Raw genomic sequence first — 25,577 nt, 5'->3', positions numbered from 1 at the left:
GCAGCACTAATTTGGAGGGGTACTGGAATTTGGGGTGGGTTCAAGCAGCAGCTGAGCTTGAGCCACCCTTGTCAACCAGCTCCATCAGTTTTTCACAACAGAATTCTAGAAACCTGCTTATGAATATATGAAGCTGGCTTACACAGACCAATTGGCCCACCTCATTCAATAGCAGCTATTGTGACTGGCAGGAGTTCTTCAAGGTTTCAGGCAAGGGTCTGCCCTACTACCTGAGAGTCTGGGTGTACTAGTGATTGGATCTGGAACATTCAGCATACAGTATACGTGTTCTACCACTGAGCGACAATCTCTCCCTAAGTTTCATTGTCTCCAAACAGTTGTTTAAAAGATTCCTTTGTAGTTTGTTTTGTTCTTGAAGCCTCAGTGTGTTTTGTAAGCGACTTGGAAGAAAATAAATATTTCTTGTGTTTTTTGATCCTCAGGTATACCAAATTCATCAACCACATGGCCTTTTGAAAAAAATTAATTCCGTAGTTCAAAAAATCACTGAGCCCATCCAACCCAAAGTGGCGGAACATAAACATCAGACAGTGAAACGCCTCTCTTACCCCTTCTCCAGGGAGAAACAACACTTGTAAGTCAGAGTTCATCATCTATATTTTAATGTCTTTTTCAGCAGAATTGGCCTCTGCGAATACCACTTGAGTTAAATCATGAGAATATTAATAGAAATATGTAGGCCAGTGTTTTGATGCAACAGGCACTTAAATTACCATTTTCCCAAACAAACAGGATCTTGTCTGGCTTGATGTAGAGGTTTGTCCAGTGAGCTTCCCGAAATGAATTAAACAAAGAGATATTTAAACCTCCCCAAAGTTAACAAAAACAAAATATAGATAGTTCACATCACAGCCGCTCGTCTCAGATCTAACAACCATTGACTTGCATGTCAGTTCACAAGGAAAAAGAGTCCCTAGCAAGTTAAAGAACAAGCCCCAGTGACCTGCACTTATCAACACACTCTGTGGGGGCTGTCTGATTTACTACGTGACTATGTACTACGTGATTGCAACTTAAAAATGTGTCACAGTTATTCTGACCACAGAGAGAGTCAGTTCATCTGCGGTCATCAGCAATAGGAGGAACCAAGAGGTCATACATTCCTACAGCTTTTCAGAACTCTTCACCAAGTAACTGGAAGCTGCAGATGGCGTATTTATCATATGATAAATAGTCATGCAGAATTACCCCCAAATGGTGCTAAAAAGGACGTATTGAAAAAAAGCTTTCCAGCACTGGTGCAACAGCAATGCAGCCCGAGGTAACAACTATTCACTTGCATGTCAGTTCACAAGGAAAAAGAGTCCCATACTTTGAGGAGGCCTCTGTGACTGCCTGCCCAACACAGGAAGCAGTGCATACCCCATAGGCACAGTAGCACCAGCACTAGAAGATTGGATAATAATAATAATAACAACAGTGTTTATATACCGCTTTTCAACTAAATGTTCACAAAGCGGTTTACAGAGAAAAATCAAATAACTAAATGGCTCCCTGTCCCAAAAGGGCTCACAATCTAAAAGATGCAAAAAGAATACCAGCAGAACTGGTACCCGTGTCTTCTTGGAGCAGCCATTTTCAACCACTGTGCTGTGGCACATTGGTGTGCCGCAAATGGTCCCCAGGTGTGCCCTGGGAATTTGGGAGAGGGTTATTTATTAGTAGGGCCATTGGGGGATGTGAGCTCCCCATTGGCAGCACAGTGTGCCTTGTCAGTTTTCAACAAAACTGGTGTTGTGCCTTGACCATTGCCAGTGTGCTATGAGATGAAAAAGGTTGAAAATCTCAGCCTTAGAGTCTCTTTGTGACTGTTTGCCTTCATTCTAACTCTCATTAGTGGGTGCACTGGTTTTAATTATTATGTAGAAAGATTAATATTGCTTTTTAATTTTTTTTTTAAAAAAGTTATCAAAGCAGTTTCTAAAGCAGAAAGAGTAAAAAAAACAAGTCCATGTCCCACAAGGGCTAATGATCTTTAAAAAGATGCAAATAGGGCAACAGCAAACAACCACTAGCAAGAGAGTTCTGCTGCGGTGAACAAAACTAGTCACTGTCCCCAGTAGCGTAGCTAGAGGAGGTGCAAAGCGGTATGTTTTGCAGGGAGCCTCACCGCAGAATGCAAGTGGCCCTTTGGAGCCATTCGGGGTGGGAGAATGCCCCCGTTTTGCTCTGCCCACCCGGAATGGTTCTGAAGGGGGGGAGGGGCCGCTTGCATGCTGCGGTGAGGCTTCTTGCAAACTTTAGTGCTTTGCACCCCCTCTAGCGACACCACTGACTGTCTTGTCTCATTCCCTTGCTGAATATAGAACTGTAGAATCTGAACTACAACTTTAAAAGATGCTCCTTTGCTGAGTTAGCAGGGGATGACTGTTGCAATTCACACTTATAACAGAGTAGAAATTATGCCTTTTATTTTATAGAGATACATGTGTACCGTACCAATTTTCTATTATGAAAAAGCTTCCTCTTAGTACATTTTCTAGAAAGGAGTACATGAAGTCAACAGACAGTCACTCTTATATTGCAAGTGTGATCAACAATGAAGGATAGAATGAAAGCGCTTAATTCTCTCTCCCCCCCCCCCCCCTGAAACTCCTGAGAGATTGGATATTGATATTGGCTACAGAAACTGTTTTCAGACATCTAAAGAGAAATGACTACACCATTGTTAAGATTCAAGTGGGAGAGGAGACATAGACTTAGCACTCATTCTTAGCTCAGGGACATTCTGTAGAGTCCAGAAAATATGGCTACCTTGTCTGAAATACATGCTACTATCCATTGATTCATTGTTTTCATTTCTAATGTTTTCAACAGATTTGACTTGTCTGACAGAGAGTCATTTTTTGACAGCAAAACTAGAAGCACTATTGTGAGTATTACAAAATATATTAGGGGAATCATATAATAATAAATTATGATGAAGTTATTGCCCCCTAGTAACCTGGTATGCCTTTATAGTATTTTTCTCAGGACTAGACTATGTCAATAGATTTAAAGCCTTTTATTCATTATCATGTTAATACTATTCCAAGTAAAATGAGCCCTGTTCTGACATTTGCCTTCCATGGAGAACTAATATAGGAAGGACTCAGTGGGATCCTGCCAGCTAACTGTGCTTCCTTACCAACACAACAGCTATTCGTGCTCCCTTTTTCCATGTTCAGTGTTGCCTCAGCAGACAAATGCTTAACACAAGGATATGGGACTTGCTTAGCTGACGCTGTATTTGTGGGACTCAAGGGTAGATGGTGAAATTCATGCATTTACTCTCAACAGAGAGCAAAAATTTTAAACTAGGAACTGAATGTAAGAAATTTTAATCATGGACTTTCTCTCTCACACACACACACACACACGCGCGCACACATACTAAGTGCATGGGCCTGCACACACCCCCAGAGCACTGTGGGTGCCACTTTACTGTTATGTAATCCCACACCACTGAAGAATTTATGTGAATGGAGGGAAAGAAAGTGCTATTAGGGTGAGAAAGACACCACGTGATTGATTTTTCATATGGTTTCTTCAGTTTCACACACACTCCTCTCATTGATAAGACTTCTCCAAATCCTATGAGGGCTTACATCTGTTCCCTTGCACTTTACTAGGTGTGCCATCTGCATGTCAGAGACATGTCAGTGGCACACCAGTTAAGTAATCCTAAACCAAATTTCTGTCTTATGTTTAAACAGAGTATTTTGGTACATGACTTGTGGGAAAGAGATCTCCTTCCTCTAAGAAGCTCAGGGTGGTGAGCATGGTTCCTCCTCTTCTTTTTCCCCCTCACAGTAATCTTGTGAGGTAGATTAGGCTGAGAGAGTGGGGTAGCACATGGTCAACCAGTAAGCTTTATGTCTGAGCAAATACTTAAACCTGGGTCCTCCTGGTCTGAGGCCAATACTTTAGCCACTACACCACATTGTTTCTCCCTATATATTAAAGAGTGTTTTAGTATGTGACTTGTGAGAAAGAGGTGACATTTTCAGTGCTTCCTTCCCCCCCCACATGAATATCACGAATAAGCATATTTGCTCAAGAAACAAAAACAGCTATAGCAATTAGCCTGCCTCGCTGTTTAATTTACTCATTTTTCTCTAAAGTGATCGTGCAGTGTTCATTTTTAATCCCATTACAAACACTGACTTGTTCAACCTGTTTAGTCACTCCCTAATATTGTTTGTGGTCAGGAACATTCTTTTCTTTTTCTTCATGTGGCTTGATAAGAAGGGACAATTTCTACCAAGCAGACTGACAGTGAGAAAACACCTTACAAATTGCCAACATGACTTGGATTCCTTCATTTAAGTACTATGCTGTACTTAAGGACCTAAGGACTAAGGTCCTTAAGGTCAGAACTAAGGACCATGAACTAAGTCCTCCTACTTCTTATACCCTACTTCTTTTTTTCCTACTTCTTATACCCCATGATTGTGAAGTGGATGACATTTTATAGCAAACCCAGGTGTATAAGAAATGGTCTTTGCTTCCTTTTCTCAGCTGCATGAGCCATCCTGTTTTTCAGCTGCTTCACTGCAGCCTACTCTTGAGTAGGCGGTCAGAGTGGTCAAGAAGCTCTAGGCCACAAGGCTAGCTATCAGTCATGGCTGATTTGCACCCAGCCACAGTTTCTTCTTGTGTCAGCTGTTATAGAGCAAGGTAGCCTTGATAAAGGCTATCACACAACTTCTGCCTGTCTTCCAACCCTAATCTTCCCCAAATAATCATATACCCAAATATTATCACACAGCCTACTCATTCTTCCCACTTTTCTGCATTCTCACCATCTCACCTTCTATTTCCCTGAGTTTTAACAGTTTATATTCGTTTTTCACAATTGTATTGGCAACCTTCAGTCTCGAAAGACTATGGTATCGCGCTCTGAAAGGTGGTTCTGGCACAGCGTCTAGTGTGGCTGAAAAGGCCAATCCGGGAGTGACAATCCCTTCCACACCGGGAGCAAGTGCAGTCTGTCCCTGGTCTGTCTCCCTGGCTATGGGCCTTCCTTCTTTGCCTCTTAGCCTCAGACTGTTGGCAAAGTGTCTCTTCAAACTGGGAAAGGCCATGCTGCACAGCCTGCCTCCAAGCGGGCCGCTCAGAGGCCAGGGTTTCCCACTTGTTGAGGTCCATCCCTAAGGCCTTCAGATCCCTCTTGCAGATGTCCTTGTATCGCAGCTGTGGTCTACCTGTAGGGCGCTTTCCTTGCACGAGTTCTCCATAGAGGAGATCCTTTGGGATCCGGCCATCATCCATTCTCACGACATGACCAAGCCAACGCAGGCGTCTCTGTTTCAGCAGTGAATACATGCTAGGGATTCCAGCACGTTCCAGGACTGTGTTGTTTGGAACTTTGTCCTGCCAGGTGATGCCGAGGATGCGTCGGAGGCAGCGCATGTGGAAAGCGCTCAGTTTCCTCTCCTGTTGTGAGCGAAGAGTCCATGACTCGCTGCAGTACAGAAGTGTACTCAGGACGCACGCTCTGTAGACCTGGATCTTGGTATGTTCCGTCAGCTTCTTGTTGGACCAGACTCTCTTTGTGAGTCTGGAAAACGTGGTAGCTGCTTTACCGATGCGCTTGTTTAGCTCGGTATCGAGAGAAAGAGTGTCGGAGATCGTTGAGCCAAGGACTTCACAAAAGTATAATTTTCTTATACCGCCTTTCCCTTTTGGTGCCGCAAAGTGTTAAAATGAAAGCTGTTAGCACTCTTCAGATCCACTCTCTCCTGGCCTGCCCCCGTCTCCACCCAGAAACAAATGTTCTCTCCCCCCAAGGAGGCCTCCAGATGCTGGAACTCCCCCCACAGGATACAGGATATGTATGAACCACTTTGTACACTCAGAAAGTGTTCTATAATTTTTATTTTATTTTATGGAATTTATACCCCACCTTTTCCATGTCAAAGGCTTACAAAACTTTATTGTCAAGTACAGAGTATCACAAATAAAAACATCAGACAAGGCAGTAGAACACTAAATTTTTAACATTACATGGTGAAAAACAAATATCAAACAGAGCAAAGTTTACAGGGAAAAAGAAAAAAAGAACCCATTGAGCCAATGGGGAACAGATAAGTCCAGGGAGGTCATCAAGTCACAAAGTATGACAGAGGAGCAGAGGAAAATATCCAAATGCCAGACAAAACAGGTATGTTTTGAGCCCTCACTGCAAACCCGTGAGTAAGGGAGCAGTTTTCAGTTCCTTCGGGAGGGAATTCCACGGTTGTGGTGCCACCTCAGAGAAGTCTTGCCTCCAAGCTGCCACCCCTCTCACTTAGAATAAAAGCGGCACTTGTAGAAGAGCGCCTTCAGCAGACATGAGAGGGTGAGCTGGAATGTATGGAAAGAGTCGGTCTTTCAAGTAGCCTGGACCCAGGTTGTGGACAGCCTTAAAGGTTAAAACTAGCACCTTGAATGGGAACCAGAAGCAGTTGGGTAGTCAGTGTAGCTGCTGGAGCAGTGGTCTAGGCCAGTCATAATGTCTAGGCCCCATAATGGCTCTGGCCTCTGCATACTGCACTAATTGCAGTTTCCAAACTATTTTAGCAGGTAGCTCCACATAGAGCTCTTTGCAGTAGTGCAGTCTTGAAGTTACTAAAGCATGGGTTACTTTAGCTAGGTTCAAACAGCTCAAGCATGGTTTCAGTTGGCGCACCAGCTTAAGCTGGGTGAAAACACTTCTAGCACTTGCTAGAAGTTGTTGTTGTTGTTGTTGCTGCTGCTGCTATTATTATTATTATTATTATTATTATTATTATTATTATTATTATTATTATTATTATTATTATAGAGGACAGAAAATCATGAGAACCAAAGGAAGTACTACATGAACTCTGTAGCAAAATGTCTTGCCAATTTTTTAGACATGGTTCCAGTAATGCAAAAAAGGAAGCCACTTCCAAAACAAATTGTCAGTTGTTCATATCAAATTCTGTATAAAGTGCAATTTTTTCCCTCTGTAGAAACAGCTTCTCATGAAAAAATAAGCAATTCTCTCTAATTCCTGTCTTTACATAAAATTCAGATAAATATAAAGTATTTTCTAAAATTCAAATAGCTCACAAATAAATATCATGAAAATATTTATTCTTTACTCCACATATGGAATAAAAAAATTTAATATCCATAAAATATTTCTTACAGCATTCTTTTTCCAAATTTCAATATAAGACAATATTCTGTAGTACTTATTCAGCCAAAGCCTTTTTTTCCCATTGAAGGTTTATTTTTTGCAAGATAATGAAGTAAGAGAAGATAGCAAGTATCACTCTTTGTATTTCTTTCCATGACCTGAGAAAACAGCTGCAGTCTACTAATTATATGACTTCTATTTTTGACAACCCAAAATCCATCTAGAGACAAACAGAGCCACAATGCTAAAATTATACACGTTTACGTAAACCAAAAATGTTCAGCAAACCAAGAAAAAGGCATCAGACCCATTCAAAGTATATACCTAGCCTTGAAGATAATGTATATGCCACGTCGGGGCTCATTAGAGTTGAAAGAAAGCATACAGCTTTGGAATTTTTTAATTGGCTTGAACCTTCACTTCAGAAGGCAAAGAACCAAAAACATACGGAAGAATCGTGCATCTCAAAAGGTGATATGAAGGGCACTGTTGTTTCAAGTGATCTCTTATTATTCCTGACACTCCATTTATAAAGCAGGTACTTATACAGGGAAATGTTTATACTGGGTGCATTTGGCAACTAACTGCAGTTCCTACTTGCCTGATCCACTTCTTATGTTGAGCAAAAAGGGTTTGGAGGATTTGGAGGAAAGACTTCAATTTCACCTTTCCACTGCACAGAAATGTCAATGTAAAGAATTCATTTCCACTATACCATCATGAACTTTCCAGTGTCATTCCACTCTTCTTCTTGAATGTTAATGTGAAGATCATTAGCTTACAGTATTCAACTGGATGTATCTACACTTGCAAATTACGAGTGCGTGAATAATGATAATCGATCATAATAAGAGGGTGATAGCCCTATATTATTTTATAGTAACTTATTTATCTATTTAAATTTCCAGACTGCTCCTCTTCACGTTGCAGCAATTTAAAGATGAAAATCAATCAATTTAAAAGATTAAAACATTTTTAAAAAACCACAGTAAATTCTCCTCCTGAAGTCTAATCAAATAAGAAACAGGAAATTCTATAAAAGACTGACATCTGGCTGTCAACTCTGGTCTTTAAAAGCTTGACCAAAGAAAAATTATTTCACTTGATCTTCTAAAGATGTTACTAGAGAAGACTTGGCAAACTTCTTCTTCATATTATATTTTATTATATTATATTAATAATAATAGTTTTATAATAATAGTTTTATATTCCGCTTTTAAACAAAAAAGTTCACAAAGTGGTTTACAGAGAAAATCAATAACAAATGGCTCCTTGTCCCAAAAGGGCTCACAATCTAAAAAGATGCAAAAGAGCACCAGCAGACTGCCACTAGAAAAGACACTGCTGGGGTGAGGAGGGCCAGTTACGAGAGCCAGGGTGGTGTAGTGGTTTGGGAGGTGGACTTGGACCTGGATGATCCAGGTTCAAATCTCCCCTCAGCCACAAAGCTTCCTGGGTGACCTTGGGCCAGTCACTTTCTCTCAGCCTCACCTACCTCACAGGGTTGTTGTAAGGAGGGGAGGAGCAGCTGTGTAAACCGCCCTGAGCTCTATGGAGGAAGGGCGGTATAAAAATGTGAAAAATAAATAAAATAAATAAATTCTCCCTTTGCTAAATAAAAGAGGAGCACCCACTTGAAAAAGTGCCTCTCACCCAGTTAGCAAATCTCTTGCAGGATGAAATTATACAGTTCAGTTACCTCTTCCTGGTTCCAGTCAATACCATTTTGGATTATTGTGGCACCGAAGTAAATGACAGGCAACCCAATCCTAACCTGCACTTGATCAGGCAGGCTAGCTGGCCTACCCCATATCCAACACGGGCTTTGGGCTGGCTGCTGTGCAGCTTGGAGTAAGGGGAAATTCCTGTGTTGTGAAACAGCTGCCCCTATGGGGCTTCTCAGATCTACACCACTTAAAGAGTGTAAAGTATGTTCACCAGGGAGGGGGTTTAGGATTCATCCTCCTGGGCCTGGCCTACCTGCCACTCGCCCTCCCCCTCCCCAGAACACCTTTGTACCACCCTCCCCAACCCCCTGCGCTGGCCGCCTTCAAATGGTGCAACTTACTGACCAAAGTTCAAGAAATGGCATGGGGAGGTTGGTACGCATCCTTGCACTGGCCTTCTGACTCTTATGGAGGTGTCACTCCCAGGCTGGCTCAAGGACGACCCAGGATTGCGCCCCATTCAGATATCTTAACTCATGGAGTGTCATCTACACATTGGAGGGGGTATTCCTGGTATGTCATCGGCCTTAGTAAAATGGAGTAACAGAGTCAGTATTGGCATTCTAGATGTATTGTACAAAACTACTAATTTCTATGTCCTGAACATATTGAAAGTTCCTAATCTTCCACACTGGCTTTCAGTAGAGGATGATAGTAACTCTATAGTCGTGCTCAATAATTTAAATGCACCAGTGCTTTTATTTGGCATGTATATAGTGAACATCTTATTGCTCATTTCAATTATCTTAGGATCCTTTTTTTATAGGTTTATGAAGTGTTGAAAAGAACTACTTGTACCAAAGCTAAATACAGCATGGGTAAGAATGTTTTTTTGGGTTTAAGAATTGCATATTTTCCAAATTTCAAAAGGTTTTAGGGGGTTTTGCACCCTTCCCTACTGTAACTCACTAAGGGCCCAATCCTGTCCAATTTTCCAGTGCTGGTGCAGTTGTGCCAGTGGGATATGTGCTGCATCTTGTGGTGGAGGGGCAGTAACTGGGGCCTTCTTAAGACATGGGAACATGTGTTCCCTTATCATAGGGCTGCATTGAACTGGAAAGTTAGATAGGATTGGGCCCTTGATTCAGTGTGTTTTATGTGATATTTTAGCTTGGAGTGACTATGAGCTGTTGTAATGTGATTGTGTGGTCGGAGGATGAGTACTTGGAGACAGTCCTTATTTATTTCTCAGTTTGCAAAGGGATCAAATGATCAAATGGTATGACCAACAGTTTCATTAAAACTGTTGATCATCAGAGTTACTTGATCATCAGAGTATTCTATGTATGGATATATGCATGGGGCAGAGTCAGACTCCATTTCTAAGCAATTTCTGATGTCAATTGAATGTTGCTAACTATGATGCCATTGGACTGTTCGGTTTTTGGTATATATTTGTTCTGGGGCTCTATAAATGACTACCATCATACGCAAACTTCACCATAATTTAACATTCACACTTCATCCCTAGAGACAAATTGCAACCCTTATGCTTTAATTTCTCTAGTTATTTGGCAGGTTTGTAACACACATTGTACTGGCGGGATATAGTGTACATCTACAGATATATAGCTATCATTTTATTATAAACAGATGTCATATTACCCGAGATATCTGCATATGATTCTGCCATGTCTCAGAACAAGACACTCATTGTATAGCTGTCATTATGTTATTCTAATCAAAGCTGATTGTTGGTTTAGTTTTGTTTAAATGCTAACAAATCACTCATCAACAAGGGGTTAAATGCAAGCATGGGAAACTGGATCCTTGCTATGCATGCACAAATATTGGCACAAACAAAGACTGATTAACCATCCTTCAAATAACAGAAGATGGATTAAACTATGATTATGTATCAATCCCTAGCTTAAAGAGAGCCACATGATCAACATTTCCCATAGCACTGATATACATGGGGTGCTTGTGCCTACCTCTGTATTCCATTTACTTCCATAATTATATGGTCCCATTAATACAACATTAAGATATGCAATGGTGTGTAGCACTGTCTGCATTTTTAGTTGAAGGTGGCATCTCCTGTGCCTTTTAGGAAACAGAGGTCTTTCTGTAGGCAAATATTGTTCCTTAGTGGCCTGTTATTGAGTAGTTTATTATAGGAGATACACAGGTGCGTGTATTTTGATATACATATGTATGCATGGTGCTCAATACTATGCACACAGGAAACTAGATGTTTGCAATCTAGTTTGCAATGTTTGCAATGATTGACATGTTAATGACATGTGTCCAGTGATTGACATGTTAATGACATGTGCCAAGGTGACCTTGTTCACATGCCTGACCTTGATCTTCGTTTGTGGGCTTTGTATAAAAAGCTATGATGTTGTGTTTGATCCTATAACGCAGTGGTTCTCACACATTTAGCTCTGGGACCCACTTTTTAGAATGGGAATCTGTCAGGACCCACCGGAAGTGATGTCATTACCAGCAGTGACATAATTTAACGATCCTAGGCTGCAATCCAACCCACACTTATCCAGGTCCCATTTAGTATCATTGTTAAAAAAATATACATAGTAGCTTGTTAAAAGTACCGGTCTGGAATATTTCCCCAAATGCGGTCACAGGCCATGGTAGCATCAAGTATAATATATTAAAAATAAGATATTGAAATGAATGGGAACCCACCTGAATTGACTTGTGACCTACCTAGTGGGTCCGAACCCATACTTTGAGAAACACTGCTATAAATCTACCAGATTTTTTTTTTTTGCCATTGGATTTTGTTGAATTTACTATGTTAAGTACTGCATACAGCCTGGAGAATAGTTTGGAAAATCATGTTTTCCACTATCTTGAGAAAGCAAGAGTTGGGGTCCTCTATCATTGTCAACCATACTGTACTGTACTTCATAGCCTTTATTGTGCCATTATGGTCACAAGCTGATGTAACAGTCATGACTACATTATAACAGATGACCTGATTCCTTTCATTACTTCCACCAAATGTGGATTTGGGGGGGGGGATGGGTAGAGCTAGCTTAATAAAAAAAAATAGTGGTTGGGCATTGACTCCAATTGGTGTAACTTCCTAAATGCCATGAAGCACTTTGAAGTTTGAGGTCAATTAGGATAAATGGTAATAGAAATGACAGTAATTTTCAAAGGGTTGGTTTTGTTAATACTTACTGAACCAAACCGTCTTCACACATTTGTGCTGAGAGCATCCTCACTCCTTGGCACACTGGGATTTTTGTGCTTAAATCACATGGGGGTGATTCATCCAAACCATCTCTCTACATGCACTGTTAATTCCACATTTACAGCCCAATCCTGTGAATGTCTATTCAAATCAATGAGACCTTCACTCAGATACAAGAACATAGGATTTTGTGGTAGTATTAAAGTAGTATTAAGCACACACACACACAAACACACACACTGCAATTAAGCAAAAATGACCAGTGCTCTGGAATTACACAGGCTGTGCTTACAGCACAGTTGCCCTGCAAACATGTAGAGAGAGACTGGTGTTGTTTGATCTGGCCAAAGGAATCAGGTGCTTCTAAGATGCAGCTGTGCTTTGAACACTCCAGTATTCTAATAAAATACTTAGCTGTGAAATAGACTTCCAAGGTTTAAATTTTTGGCACTTGGAGTAGCTTTCATCTCTTATGAGGTTGAAGAAACCAAGACAAACCAAGAAACCTCATTACTAGGACACCTTCTGTTTAGGGGTGAGAACTTTTTCCGATGCCACCTGGAAGTCGGGGTAGTCTCTGGTCCATCCATTGTTGAGTTGATAAAAATGTCACCAGGTGAAGAAATCTGAATCACCCATTGATATTTGGCCAATCCTTTCTCATGGTATAAGTTTTCTGGTTTAGGCTGTAATTCTATGCACACTTTCCTGAGAGTAATCCCTATTGAAGACAATGGAATTCACTTCTGAGTAGACAACTGTTGGCTTGTACTCTCAGAGCATAATCCTAAATTGCACTTAAGGCGGTGCAAGTTCCTTGCGCCAGCTTCCGGGTTTTGTGAATATGGGAGTCAGGGAGGCTGGCGCAAGGACGTGCTCTACTCTCCATACTCCAGATCAAGGCCTGGTGGAGGTAAGTTCACACTAGTGGAGGGCTGCCAGCACAGGAGTTTGGGGAGGGCGTTTCCTGGGCATTCCAAGGCAGGGGGAGGACTAGCTGTGGGTGGGCTGGTGGGTGGGCTGGGACCAAGAGGGGGGTAGGACCAGTACTTAGGTTGGATCCTAACCTCTCTCCTGAGCAGCCTGGTCTAACACCCGGCTGCTCGGATCTGTGCCAGCGATTTAGTTGGCACAGATCCAAGTAGCCCCATTGTGGTGGCTGGGGCAATACTTGGAGTAAGGGGAAAAATATCCCCTTGCCTCCAGTTGTGTCACAGTCACCTCCAACCTTGCACTGGATACAGCGAAGGCCTGCCTGCCTGCCTGTTCCAGCACAGGTTAGGATTGGGATGCCCATCTCTGAATGGTTAACAGAATGTTTAGTGATGTGATTGCTTTCTGTAGGCAATGTGAGGGGAAAAGCCATGGTGCAAATAAGTAATGATGGGCACAATCCTAATGAGGTCTACTCAGAAGTCAGTCCCATTTTGTTCAATGGGGCTTACTCTCAGGAAAGTGTGGTTAGGGTTGCAGCCGATGTTTAACAATTAAACAGTGTTAGCATTTCCCCCCATTATTTCATGATCCAAACATGAATTAAACACTTTAATTAAGAATTAAACACTTTTAGTAACTATTGAGATGGTTTTTAACATTTTATACACTCAGGCCTTTATTGGCTGTCTAGGACCATAAATATAGCAATGTAGAGCCAGCAGTGCTGTGGCAATAAAACTGATTATAGGATTTTTTTTTTCTTTTGACCAGGTAGTACCTACACTTTATCTATTTTCAGGCTTCAGCAAGCACTATAAACAAATATTGACAGAAAACATTCTTGGCCAAAGAAATTAACTAAGGTTACTTTTTCACTGTTGATAATAAAGGAGCTCTAGAGTGTGTGTATTTTTGTGATCTCTTTTTGTGATCATAGCTGCACAACCACTAATATTCACATTTTCATGACAATTACAATCATCATGCTTTGAATCTTTCAAGTAAATATGTTTATTTCAGAGGGCTAATCTGCCAGTTTCCTGAGAGGTTACTTTTAGATATAAGCTTTTCTGTTGAGAATGAATGCTCAGAATGTCTTACAGAAGATTCAGTAGCAATGGGATGGCATCATAGCATGCAACGAAATAGCAGCTATTGCCAGAGCAACATGCAGCAAATAACTATCATAGACTGTGGCTATAGATATTCTAGCTCTCAAAAAAATATCAGGAAAAATTGGATTATGAGTGCATTTTTAATGAAGTTGGGGGGAAATTAAAAAGATTTATCCCACCAAAGAATACGCTGTTCCATCGCTTATAGTTTATGTTTTGGTATACCTATCCAGTACTTTATCATCATATAGATATCAGCATTAGGTTTTTCAAATTGCTTTTTCAATATTGGTTTTTCTGACTGGATCCAAACCAACCTTAAAGATAGGGTATCAGAATCATCAAGTGTGCTTTCTTAGGTAACACAACCCTTTCAAAATCTGTCAGGTATCCCTATATTTGGAAGTAGCTATATTAATGCCAGCAGCTGTAATGAAAAGTACATCAAGAAATTAAATACTGCACAGCCTCCTTGCAAGAGCCTGTCACTAAGCAGTCACTGGAATTCTGTGGCAAGCTAAGATTTCTAAGTGCATTCTTCACCCATTGCAAAATCTCATCTATACTTACGACACCTCCCATTATGTACTGTCATTCTAACTCCAAAATTAAAGATAACTCACCAGGAGAAATAGCACAAGTTCACAGTTCCCACCATCACACAAGCATTGTAACGGCTTCAGGCTCAATCATATAACTAATAGACACATGTGTAAACAGGGAAAGGAGAGGGAAGAAAGAAGGAAACTACCCTTTTAAATAAAAGACGAAAATGTGATGATAAATATGGTAAGTATGATGCCAAGGTTTTTTCCAAAGGCTTTCCAAACAGCTTCTCTAATCAAGCTTAAATCTGATTTTAAAACTCTGGGTCTGCACGCGCATATTCCCCCAAATTGCAAGTCCCAGCTGAACTCTCTTTTTCTTACAACCCCACCTATTGCTCCTTTTCCAAATCTGCAGGCTTGCTTTTCAACTCCAACTTTGAAGCTTCCGAGAATGTAACATATTGTAATGCCTAATTTATAATCTCCAGCTCTTGTCTCTGAAATATATGACTTCCTCTGATTCTCCAGAACTTTCTGTTTCTTAAAACGAATCACATTTAATAACCTCTGTTGTCAAAGATGTGGTGGCAAATGAGATGAGACAAGATTCTTTATCTAACAAAATTACTGGTGATTCGAGAGGGAAATTCCAAAACTGGAAAGTGGGTTTGCTTGAGAGAATTCAAGCTTGGAAGCATAAAAAGATCTTCTCTGTTGTTCTTCCAGGGATCACCAGTCTGCTTGCCAATGGCGTTTACAGTGCTGCATATCCCTTGCATGATGTAAGTGGTCTTGGAATATTATGTTTCTACAAGCAGATACCAAGAATCCTTAACGTGTTAGATATTAATGACACTATCCTAAACATCTTCTGTAGAGCCCAGTTTCCTGCTCTACTTTTATATTACATTTTAGAACTTTCTTGGGGAATGCGTCTGCCAACTTTTTACTAGTGCTGTAACACAGAAAATAACTTCCTTTAGTTTGAAATAAAATTGAGTTGTAAAAGTGACTCAGCAAATGAACAACACAGCAAATAACCATGCTTTTTGACCTTCTGCTACCAAGGACACTGAGAAGTTGTGATACATATTTATATTTGGGCACCCAGTAACTAGTTTCCTGATCTAAATCTCTTTGACATCCTCCTGACAAATGCAGTGCATGCCCATGATTGTGTGGTCAGTTTCTGTTGGAGAGATGAATTATGTATGTATTCTAACTGTTTATAGCCCGAAACATATATTAAACATACATTAAATCATAAGAACATAAGAACAACCCCACTGGATCAGGACATAGGCCCATCTAGTCCAGCTTCCTGTATCTCACAGCGGCCCACCAAATGCCCAGGGAGCACACCAGATAACAAGAGACCTGTGTGCTGGTGTCCTCCCTTGTATTGGCGTTCTGACATAGCCCATTTCTAAAATCAGGAGGTTGCACATACACATCACGGCTTGTAACCCATAATGGATTTTTCCTCCAGAAATTTGTCCAATCCCCTTTTAAAGGCATCCAGGCCAGATGCCATCACCACATCCTGTGGCAAGGAGTTCCACAGACTGACCACACGCTGAGTAAAGAAATATTTTCTTTTGTCTGTCCTAACCCTCCCAACACTCAATTTTAGTGGATGTCCCCTGGTTCTGGTGTTATGTGAGAGTGTAAAGAACATCTCTATCCACTTTATCCTTCCCATGCATAATTTTGTATGTCTCAATCATGTCCCCCCTCGGGCGTCTCTTTTCTAGGCTGAAGAGGCCCAAATGCTGTAGCCTTTCCTCATAAGGAAGGTGCCCCAGCCCAGTAATCATCTTGGTCACTCTCTTTTGCACCTTTTCCATTTCCACTATGTCCTTTTTGAGATGTAGCAACCAGAACTGGACACAATACTCCAGGTGTGGCCTTACCACCATCTGACTTGCACAGCACTTATTACGTATAGTCAATTACTCAAAAACTTAGAATATAATTCTTTTGTCATCTCTGGGTGCTTAATAATGACAGGCATATCTTTCACATCAATGTGATCTGTTTACTCAGTGATATGCTTAATCAGTCATTTACACCTGTGGTTTTCAAACTTTGTTTGAAACCCGCAGTAAGTCCTTGTGGGGTGGGGAGGCAGCGGGGGCAGGGGGAAGGCAGTGACACGATCCCCAGGATTGCACCGCTCTGAAGGGCTACAGGGACTGGGATGCACTCACCAATCCCTGCAGCAGCCTGTCAGGGGTGCGCAGAGCTCTGTGCGAGCGCCTGCAGGGCTCCCCAGCTGGATAGAAATGAAAGTGGAGCGATCGCATTCCACTTCTGTTTTTGCAAAAGTGGAGCGCAATTGCTCCACTTTCACTTTTTGCAGGCTGGGGAGCCCTGAAGGCTGTTGCAGGAACTGGTGAGTGCATCCCAGTCCCTGCAACCCTCCTGAGCGTCACTTCCTCCTCCCTGCCTCCCCCCTGCCCCTTAAGGGGAAAGAGGCCAGGGACTCCCCAGTCTGAAAACCACTGATTTACACTAAGATTCAATACATTCCAAGATGCTCTTATCTCATGCCTCAGCAGAAATATTAGGATTGCTGTAAAACATTTCGGGGTGAACTGGATCTCTGTTCTTCAAGTAGTTCCCTTAGTTATCTAAGTTAGTTAGTTATCTAAGTTATCTTAGTTATCTGTGCACTCTACAGAACCAGATTTATCCCATCTCACTATAATCTGAGATATTGGTTGCTGTTTTGGAATTAGAGAATTACTTTATCTAGACTGTTTTTCTGACTTTGTTGCATTGCTATGTATGGAAGAAATGCATCCTATGCAGAATGCATGGCAGTTTTAGATAGGACATCTTGGATAACACCAGTTTTCCTTTGTTTAAAGGGTGACTATGATGGTGAACACGTTGAGCCCAATGATAGAAAAGTAAGTAGATTTACTCCCATACTTTACTCCCAAATACGTACTCCCAAATTTCCCAAAGGAAAATTAAAGTCTGGAATTGTTCTGCTGTACAAGTATTGCTTCCAAGTACTGCTTCCAAAGAGTAAGCCCACATTAGGTTTACTATGCTTGATGCAACATATACAATTTCAGTTACAATTACTATTGTATTCACAATACAAGTCATATTTTAAGAACAAAAGTAATGTTTCTTGCATTCTCAGTTCACCTGCATAGACTAGTAGTACTAATTTTTCAGAAGAAACCATTATAACAAGGAATAAACAGTGAGGGGGAGAAAGCTTGTGCAATTTGTTTTCTAAATAATCCTTTTGAAAAGGGCAGCATTTCCTAGTTTACTGCTGGGTCTCTGCTGCCTAAGGCTCCAGTCCTACATACACTTTCCTCAGAGTAAGTCTCACTGAGCACAATGGGATTTACTTCTGAGTTGATATGCATAGGATTGGGCTGTGAGTATGCTGGGCCCAATCCAGATTTCTGAGGCCATTTAGTTTATACCGGAAACTCTGACCACACAGCCTCCCCAATTCACTTCAGTGAATCCCTGAGAGTCAAATGATGCATTACTTTTAAGAATGTGCTTACTTCTGAGTTGGCATTCACAGAGTGGTGTTATAAGAACACCACAAAATCTGGATCATATTGCTTGGGGACTCCACAGCATGTTTAATCCATGTTGTGTTTCCACAGTAAATAATGAGAGCTTAATTATTTGTAGCATTGAGTGTTAGAAGCAGTTGCACCTGCTTTTTAACAAACACTCTTTGTTGTTGTCGCCTTTGTGATATTTTGCCCATATCCCAAGGCTAAAGAGTTAAATCTGATTTTAGCCACAGTGGTGTAAATCCAGAAGAACTCTGTGACCTTAAACAGCCACTTTGGAGTTCATGTTCAGTGTACTTTGACTTAAGAACCAAGGGCTAAAACATGCCGTTACTCCATGTTCTAAATTAAAGTCTGGAATTGTTCTGCTGTACAAGCATTGCATCCAAGTACTGCATCCAAGGAGTAAGCTCACATTAAGTTTATTATGCTTGATGCAACTTATATACAATTTCAGTTACAATTACTATTGTATTCACAATACATTTTAAGAACAAAAGTAATGTTTCTTGCATTCTCAGTTCACCTGCATAGATACAGAGGACAGTCACTAAGCAAATGTAGGGGAGGAATATCTCTCCCATTCAGCAAGATTTCCACAATCTGATTTGGGGCTCTATTTTTGTTGACACCTCATTGAAGCAGCTGTTTGTCATTCTGCATTGCAAAATAAATCCTTAAATTATAAACCCTAAAGCAGATAGGACTTTAGGAGCAACTGGATTTTTATCTGTCCTTGGAAATGTGAAGAATTTGGTTACTTCAGAAGTTGAATTTCAGTACTGTGATTATTATACTTGGCAAGTAATGTTGGATTTCATAACAGTGAGAACAGTCAGGAGTCTTACCTCCTCTTGCAACTTGAAAGTTTGTGCCTGCACCTTCCATTGTCATAGCATTGATGCAGAATGTGCAACACACATTCATCTGCAAGTTTGCACCCATGGAGATCGGTTTTGCACTAGCTGCATGTCATGTTCAAACTGTGACAGTGGAAAGTGCGGGCACAGGCACAAACAGATCTGTTCTCTCCCATTATTACACTGGACAAAAAGAAACACATCTTAAAAGGGGGGGAAAAAGTTGTCTTGTTTTGCCAACTGAATTTTATTTGGTTTAATTTTATGAGTTTATCCTAATGGTGGTCTGTATTTTATCTGGCTCCCATCCTGATTTAAAAAAAAAAATCAAGAAAGATCATTTTGTTCTTTCTGCTTCGAAGTTCAGTGTGCATCTTGATATAAAGGCATAATATTAGTTCAGTGACTGGAAACCACTTCCTACTGGCTCACCCGCACTAATAACTCAATGAATGCTCACCCTCCAAATCTATTAAGAGCCTTTCTAGTATATGCCTTGCTACAAATCATAGCATCAAGGCCTCACTTGCTTCCCAGCCCCATCCTTTTATGTCTATGTATTAGTCCTCCTGTAGAATTAATAACAAGAAGCTGTCAGTGAGCCAAACCTACAGGCCTGTTCAATACTTAATGCAAATTATATGTATTGGTGGTGGATTAAGGAACATAAAACCACAAGATGGTGACACCAGAGGACAGCGTGAACTCTGCAGTTGAGTAGCAGGAACTGCTTACTTGCATTTCTTCCTGTCCTTTTAAACCTCTCTTTGCAGCTCCTGTGTGACGAGTGGGCAAGCTATGGAGTCTTTTATAAGTACCAGCCAATTGACCTAGTGAGGTAAGCTTCTTGTCTTTCAGCTTAAAAACATAAGAGCCCTGCTGTATCCAGCCAAAAGCCCATCTACTCCATCTTCATATATATGACAGTGGTCCACCAGATGCCTCAGGAAGCACGTAAGACAACAAGATACTTGCATCCTGTTGCCACTCCCTTGTACCTGGGCTTCTGAGGTAGCCTATTTCTTAAACCAGGAGGTTGCACATGCCCATCAGGGACTATAAACTCTGATGGACTTTTCTTCTAGAAATCTGCCCGATCCCTCTTAAAGGCATCTAGGCCGGATGCTATCACAACATCCTGTGGCAAGGGGTTCCACAGACTAATTACTTGCTTTTGTCTGTTCTAACTCTCCCAACACTCAGTTTTAGTAGATGTCCCCTGGTTTTGGTGTTGTGTGAGAGGGAGAAGAACATTCCTCTATGTCAGAGCTTGTAAGTCTTGAAGCTCCATTCAATCCATTTTTAGTGATTTTTGTGACACTGCAGTGTTGAGAAACCTTGAATGTGCCTTTCTCTTGCTGGCCTCTGTTCCCTGCACCCCACCTATTTAAGCAGCACTACATTATTTCCAAAAATCAGTAATTGCAGCTGGATGAATGACAGTATCCCATTAGCACTTCCCTTTGACTTATTGAAAGCTTCACTGCAGAAAATCAGCACGAAATGGTATATTTCTCTCTCAACTCCCACATCATTCTTTCAGTTTTTGGCCAGACACTCTCAGCATACCACACTGTTCCATTTATTGCCTGCTTTGAAACAAAATGTGGTAAGATGCTGACCCCTAGCTTATCTGAGCTTCTTTTATTGCTCTTGCCATACAGTAAGAGAAAGGCAAGGAACAGGCATATGAGTAGATCTCCACTTGACCATCCTACAGCTATCAAGATAGCTATGGAAACAGAAAGACAACCTACTTGGAAAACCAGAATAGGGGACTTACTGGGCGCCTCCAGTCCTGGATGAGTTCCAAGCAGCCTGCAGAAAAGATTCTTCCAAGGGGGAAATGCCTTCCAGCCTAATTTTCCCCTTTGAAGTCAAACCCTTTGCAATTCATAAATTTAGATGTGATGCATTTTGTGAGACAGGAAACATTACATCATGTTTTCCCCCTTCAATGTGTTTCAGAAAGTATTTTGGAGAGAAGATTGGTCTGTATTTTGCCTGGCTGGGAGTTTATACACAAATGCTTATTCCAGCTTCTGTTGTGGGGATTATCGTGTTCCTGTATGGTTGTGCAACAGTGAATGAGAATATTCCAAGGTAATCATACATATTGCCCAGGACCAGCATTGCTGCCCCCTTCCATGTGTCCACCAAGTTCTCAAGAGAGACTGCCAGCTTCATGTATGGCTAGTGACCCCCATTACGGGATCATCTAGACCAGGGGTGTCCAAAGTTTTTGGCAGGAGGGCCACATTGTCTCTCTGACACTGTGTCGGGGGCCGGAAGAATTAATTTACATTTAAGATTTGAACAAACTTACATAAGTTTACATAAATGAATATATTGAAGAGGAACTTCAATATATATATTAGAGATGAACTTATATGAATGAATGAAGGTCTTGCAATAGCTCAAGGCCTATAAAAGACCTTGCACAAAGCAAGGCCATCCTTTCCTTCAGTGCTGCTGCTGTATCACAGATGTGAAACAGCAAGCAACAACAGCAAGAAACAGAAGTGCATGTGGCCTCTGGGACACCAAGTGCCTCTGGGAACAAAGTGCCAGGTAAGGCACCGCGAGGTTGAGGGCTCTGTCTCCACAGCCAGGGAAGGAGACAGTAGGGAGAGGAGGAAAATGGGAGCAAGAAGAGGTGGATAGAGGCCAGGGAGGGGCAGAATTGTGACAGTGCCGGTGCCAATATCCTATCCTCTTTCCTGACCTGAATCCGCCTTCCCAGGTCCACTGGGATTTGTGCCAGTCCTTTAGCTAATACAAGTCCAAGTAAACCCAGCAGGTCAGCTGGGGCTTATCCCAGGACAAGGGAACACATGTTTGCTTACCTCAAGGAGGCCTTCATAGCTCAAAATTCCTCTGTGGGATGCAGCAGATGCCCTGTTGATGCAGCTGCAACTCCCTAACACGGGGAGTTAAATAGGATTGGGCTGTAAGTCAGGGTGATGCTCATTTCTGATTCAATATAGTTCAATATACGAGTAGATACAGTTCCTGCTTTGCCATTCTCCAAGAATAAGAGATGAAAAGTTGGTAAGGTGATACCATTTATTGACTCTACTTAATGATGGATCTGTGTGATTTGAAGTCTATCAATCATAATTTTGGATATTCTAACACCAATGGGTGTTCCAGAAAAACATATCAACTTACTTGTTTTATATCTTTCAAGAGTCATAGTTCACTGTCGCAGCTTTTTAAAGCTTTCAGTTGTCTAATTGAAAATAAATCAATACAGGCTATAGGAAGTAGTAGGATGTTAGTAATATATATATTAGTTAAATTGCAGTCATAGTTTATAGGGGGTATCTGCTTTTACTCACATATTTGTTTTCTTTTGGTATTTGACTGAAGGAATTTCTGGAGAACATCAACATGAACTCCTAAATATATTTTGAAAAGGTGATGCCTGTGAATTTGCATGGCATCTTGGAGGAAGAGGAGGAGGAGGAGAAGCCTTTTATTAGTCTAACAGCCCTATTCTTCCCCTCCTTGCAGATTTAGGCGCTCCAAAAAAGCTTCTGTATCTTGCGGGAGGGGGGGTGGCGGACCAAATCAGACTGCTAGAGAGAGGTGAGGGAAAATATTTTCCCTTACCTCTGGGCAAGCCTCCTGCTCACCAATGCATCTTCTTGGACCTGCACCAGTTCAAGACCTGGCAGAAGTCTGAGGAGAGAAGGATCATGTTAGGAGGTAAGGAGGGGGATAGCATACTGGCATAGGTCACATGTGCCAGCACACACCTACCTCCATCACATTCTTCCCTCCCCCATTATGCCCTCCCCCATAGCTACCTTACCTGGTACAATGGGGTCTTTTGGTGGAATTGTGGCACTGCTGCCTTGCAAATTGACCACTTGCTGCTCTCTCCATCAGCAGCCATTTTACGACAGCATAAGTGTCTTTTGCACTCATAAGAGGCTTCATGTGACAGCTCAATCCAACATAAGTTTGGGATGCAAATGTACTACCACACTGAGCTAGTTTTCCGTTAGCATCAGCCCCAAATGTCATTTCTGAGCAATTCTTTACCAGATTGACCAGAATGAGGAATTGAACTGAGGTGGTAGAATTCTGTTATTTACCATTTCATGCTACATGTGAGGGGTTTGTATATTTAAATGCTCCCCCACGTAAAAGGTTACCTGCATGTATAACACAAGATTAAACCTCCCTGACTATATCTTTTAATTGAATGGTGCTTTTTATGTTGGGGATCATTCATAAATACGACTTGGTACCTAGAGACAGAAGTGATGCAGTCCAAAATTCTGCCTGCCCCTCATTTTGTATAATGTATAGATCAGCTATCAGTTTATCATCCAGAACTACCTGACATTTGGCATGTATCTGACTGTATTATATTCTTAATATGTTTGTATTTGTTTATAAAATGTACACAGTAATCCTTCCCATAATACTGCTTCCATGTGCAGCTATCCCAATTTTTATTTATTCCCAATAAACCTTTCTCCTTTGTTTTGATTAAAGTATATCTGCCTAGTTCTTATCCTAAAGCAGGGGTGCTCAATAGGTGGATCGCGATCTACCGGTAGATCGCGAGGCAAAATGAGTAGATCGCGGAGTGCCAACCCCCCCTTCAGGTGCCTCTGGGAGGAAACGCCGGGAGTAAGGCCCATTGTACTCAATGGGGCTTACTCCCAGGTAAGTGTGGCTAGGATTGCAGCCTCACAGCCTAATCCTAGGCATGTCTACTCAGGAGTAAGTCCTGTTATACTCAATGGGGCTCAAGGTACACCAACATACATTGTACACATAAATGTTATATGTTATGATGGCGCGAACATTGTAAAAAAAACTCTGGTAGATCTCCGGGCCTTGCTGGGTTTCAAAGTAGCTCTCGAGCCAAAAAAGTGTGAGCACCCCTGTCCTAAAGTGTAATCAGCCTCCCATTTCCATAGCCTCATTCAGTCATTGCACTACCCAGAGATTACTTGAGTGTGTTGTGGGATTGTATGAGAATGTGTGGTGAGAGAGGGAGAGAAGCAAAGCAAGGACATCCACCAAACCATTCCCCCCTCATCTCCCTCTAGGGCAGGGGTCAGGGAACTTTTTTACCTCTTACCCCCCCAAAAAATTTATAAACGCAGACGTTACCCCCTTGATTTGCATACAACAGAATCCCCCATACAGAGGTGTAGCTGCCCCAGTATAGGTAGCCAGTAGCCAAGTGATGCCTCAGTATAGGTAGTCAGTAGCCAGATGACCCCCCAGTATAGGTAGTCAGTAGCCAGATGACCCCCCAGTATAGGTAGTTAGTAGCCCGGTGATCCCCCAGTATAGGTAGTCAGTAGCCAGATGACCCCCCAGTATAGGTAGTTAGTAGCCCGGTGATCCCCCCAGTATAGGTAGCCCAACGATGCCCCCAATAAAAATAAATAAACAATACTCACCTTACCTCGATCCCACGTCGGTCGGCGCGGCTTTTCTTCTTCCTCCCGCTCTGTCCGCTCGGCGGGAGACACTGACGGCCCGGCGCTGTGTGATGACATCATCACTACAGCGCCGGGCAGCTCCAGTCTCCCGCACAGAGCGGAGAGAGCGGGCGGCTGCGATACACGCAGGCTGTGGATACAGCCTGAGTGTATCGCCTGCTCCCTTCCGCTCACCGCATCTGAAGGTGAGCGGAAGGGAGCAGGGCAGCGGGCGGTGTGCACACAGCGCACCAGCCCGCTGCCGGCCCCCTGGAGCGGGTGGAGAGCGGGTGCGCTGACTCCCTCCGCTACCTCCTCATTACCCCCAGATTTTCACTTTTACCCCATTTGGGGTAATTTACCCCTGTTCCCCGACCACTGCTCTAGGGGAAGCTCGGCAAAAAGGCTTTCCAACAGACTCTGATAGCTGGTTGGATAACTTGCACCATGGCTCATTTGCTGGTGGCAGCGAAAGTATGCTGGACACATATATGACAGAGCATGTTGTATGTGTGCTGACATGATCTTTGGATGGGGAGAAGCACAGATTCATGGAGGTGAATGTGGCCCTTCTCAGTGCTATCCTGGAGATTCCCATAGCCCCTTTCCCCTATATATCTCCTCTGTATATCTGTTCATCATGTCTCATGGGGCATGAGGGTAACGGTATGACAGTCCAATCAACTGAGTATGAATTACATGTAAGTTAACAGGTTGGTTAACAGGCAAAACTGTTAACCGGTTTTGTTAACAGTAAGTTAACCAGTTGCCTGTTAACAGTAAGTTAACAGTAAGTTGACAAGCAACACAAGGCAAAACCAGTCTTGACCAAAGGAGTGGACTTACCTTCCTTTTTTTTCATTTACTACTGCTTTCCCTCAGCATGGAGATGTGCAACCAGAGAAACAATATCACCATGTGCCCCTTATGTGACAAAACATGCAGCTATTGGAAACTAAGTTCTGCTTGTGCAACAGCTCGGGCAAGCCATCTGTTTGATAACCCAGCAACGGTCTTCTTCTCTGTCTTCATGGCTCTGTGGGGTAAGAAAATCCTTATGACTTT

At 41.9% G+C, this 25,577-nt stretch overlaps 1 protein-coding gene across 6 annotated transcripts in view; it reads left to right on the top strand.

The window, feature by feature from the left end:
• Nucleotides 1-25,577, top strand: part of ANO1 (anoctamin 1) — an 85,080-nt gene that overhangs the window by 22,371 nt on the left and 37,132 nt on the right. For 4 of the 6 annotated variants that reach the window (XM_066625180.1, XM_066625172.1, XM_066625143.1 and 1 more), the window contains 8 exons: nt 444-595; nt 2,839-2,893; nt 9,644-9,695; nt 15,369-15,424; nt 17,516-17,557; nt 19,833-19,897; nt 21,028-21,162; nt 25,395-25,555. In XM_066625180.1, coding sequence (XP_066481277.1) covers nt 444-595; nt 2,839-2,893; nt 9,644-9,695; nt 15,369-15,424; nt 17,516-17,557; nt 19,833-19,897; nt 21,028-21,162; nt 25,395-25,555 — 718 coding nt within the window. Of the gene's footprint in view, nt 1-443; nt 596-2,838; nt 2,894-9,643; nt 9,696-14,814; nt 14,884-15,368; nt 15,425-17,515; nt 17,558-19,832; nt 19,898-21,027; nt 21,163-25,394; nt 25,556-25,577 lie in introns of all 6 variants that reach the window. The other 2 variants (XM_066625188.1, XM_066625163.1) reach the window with 1 other exon arrangement.

The sequence above is a fragment of the Tiliqua scincoides genome, chromosome 1, assembly GCF_035046505.1.
Source record: "Tiliqua scincoides isolate rTilSci1 chromosome 1, rTilSci1.hap2, whole genome shotgun sequence".
NCBI classification, from domain to species: Eukaryota; Metazoa; Chordata; class Lepidosauria; order Squamata; family Scincidae; genus Tiliqua; species Tiliqua scincoides.
Note: the sequence above shows the minus strand (reverse complement) of the source record. Positions and strands in the feature narration are given on the sequence as shown.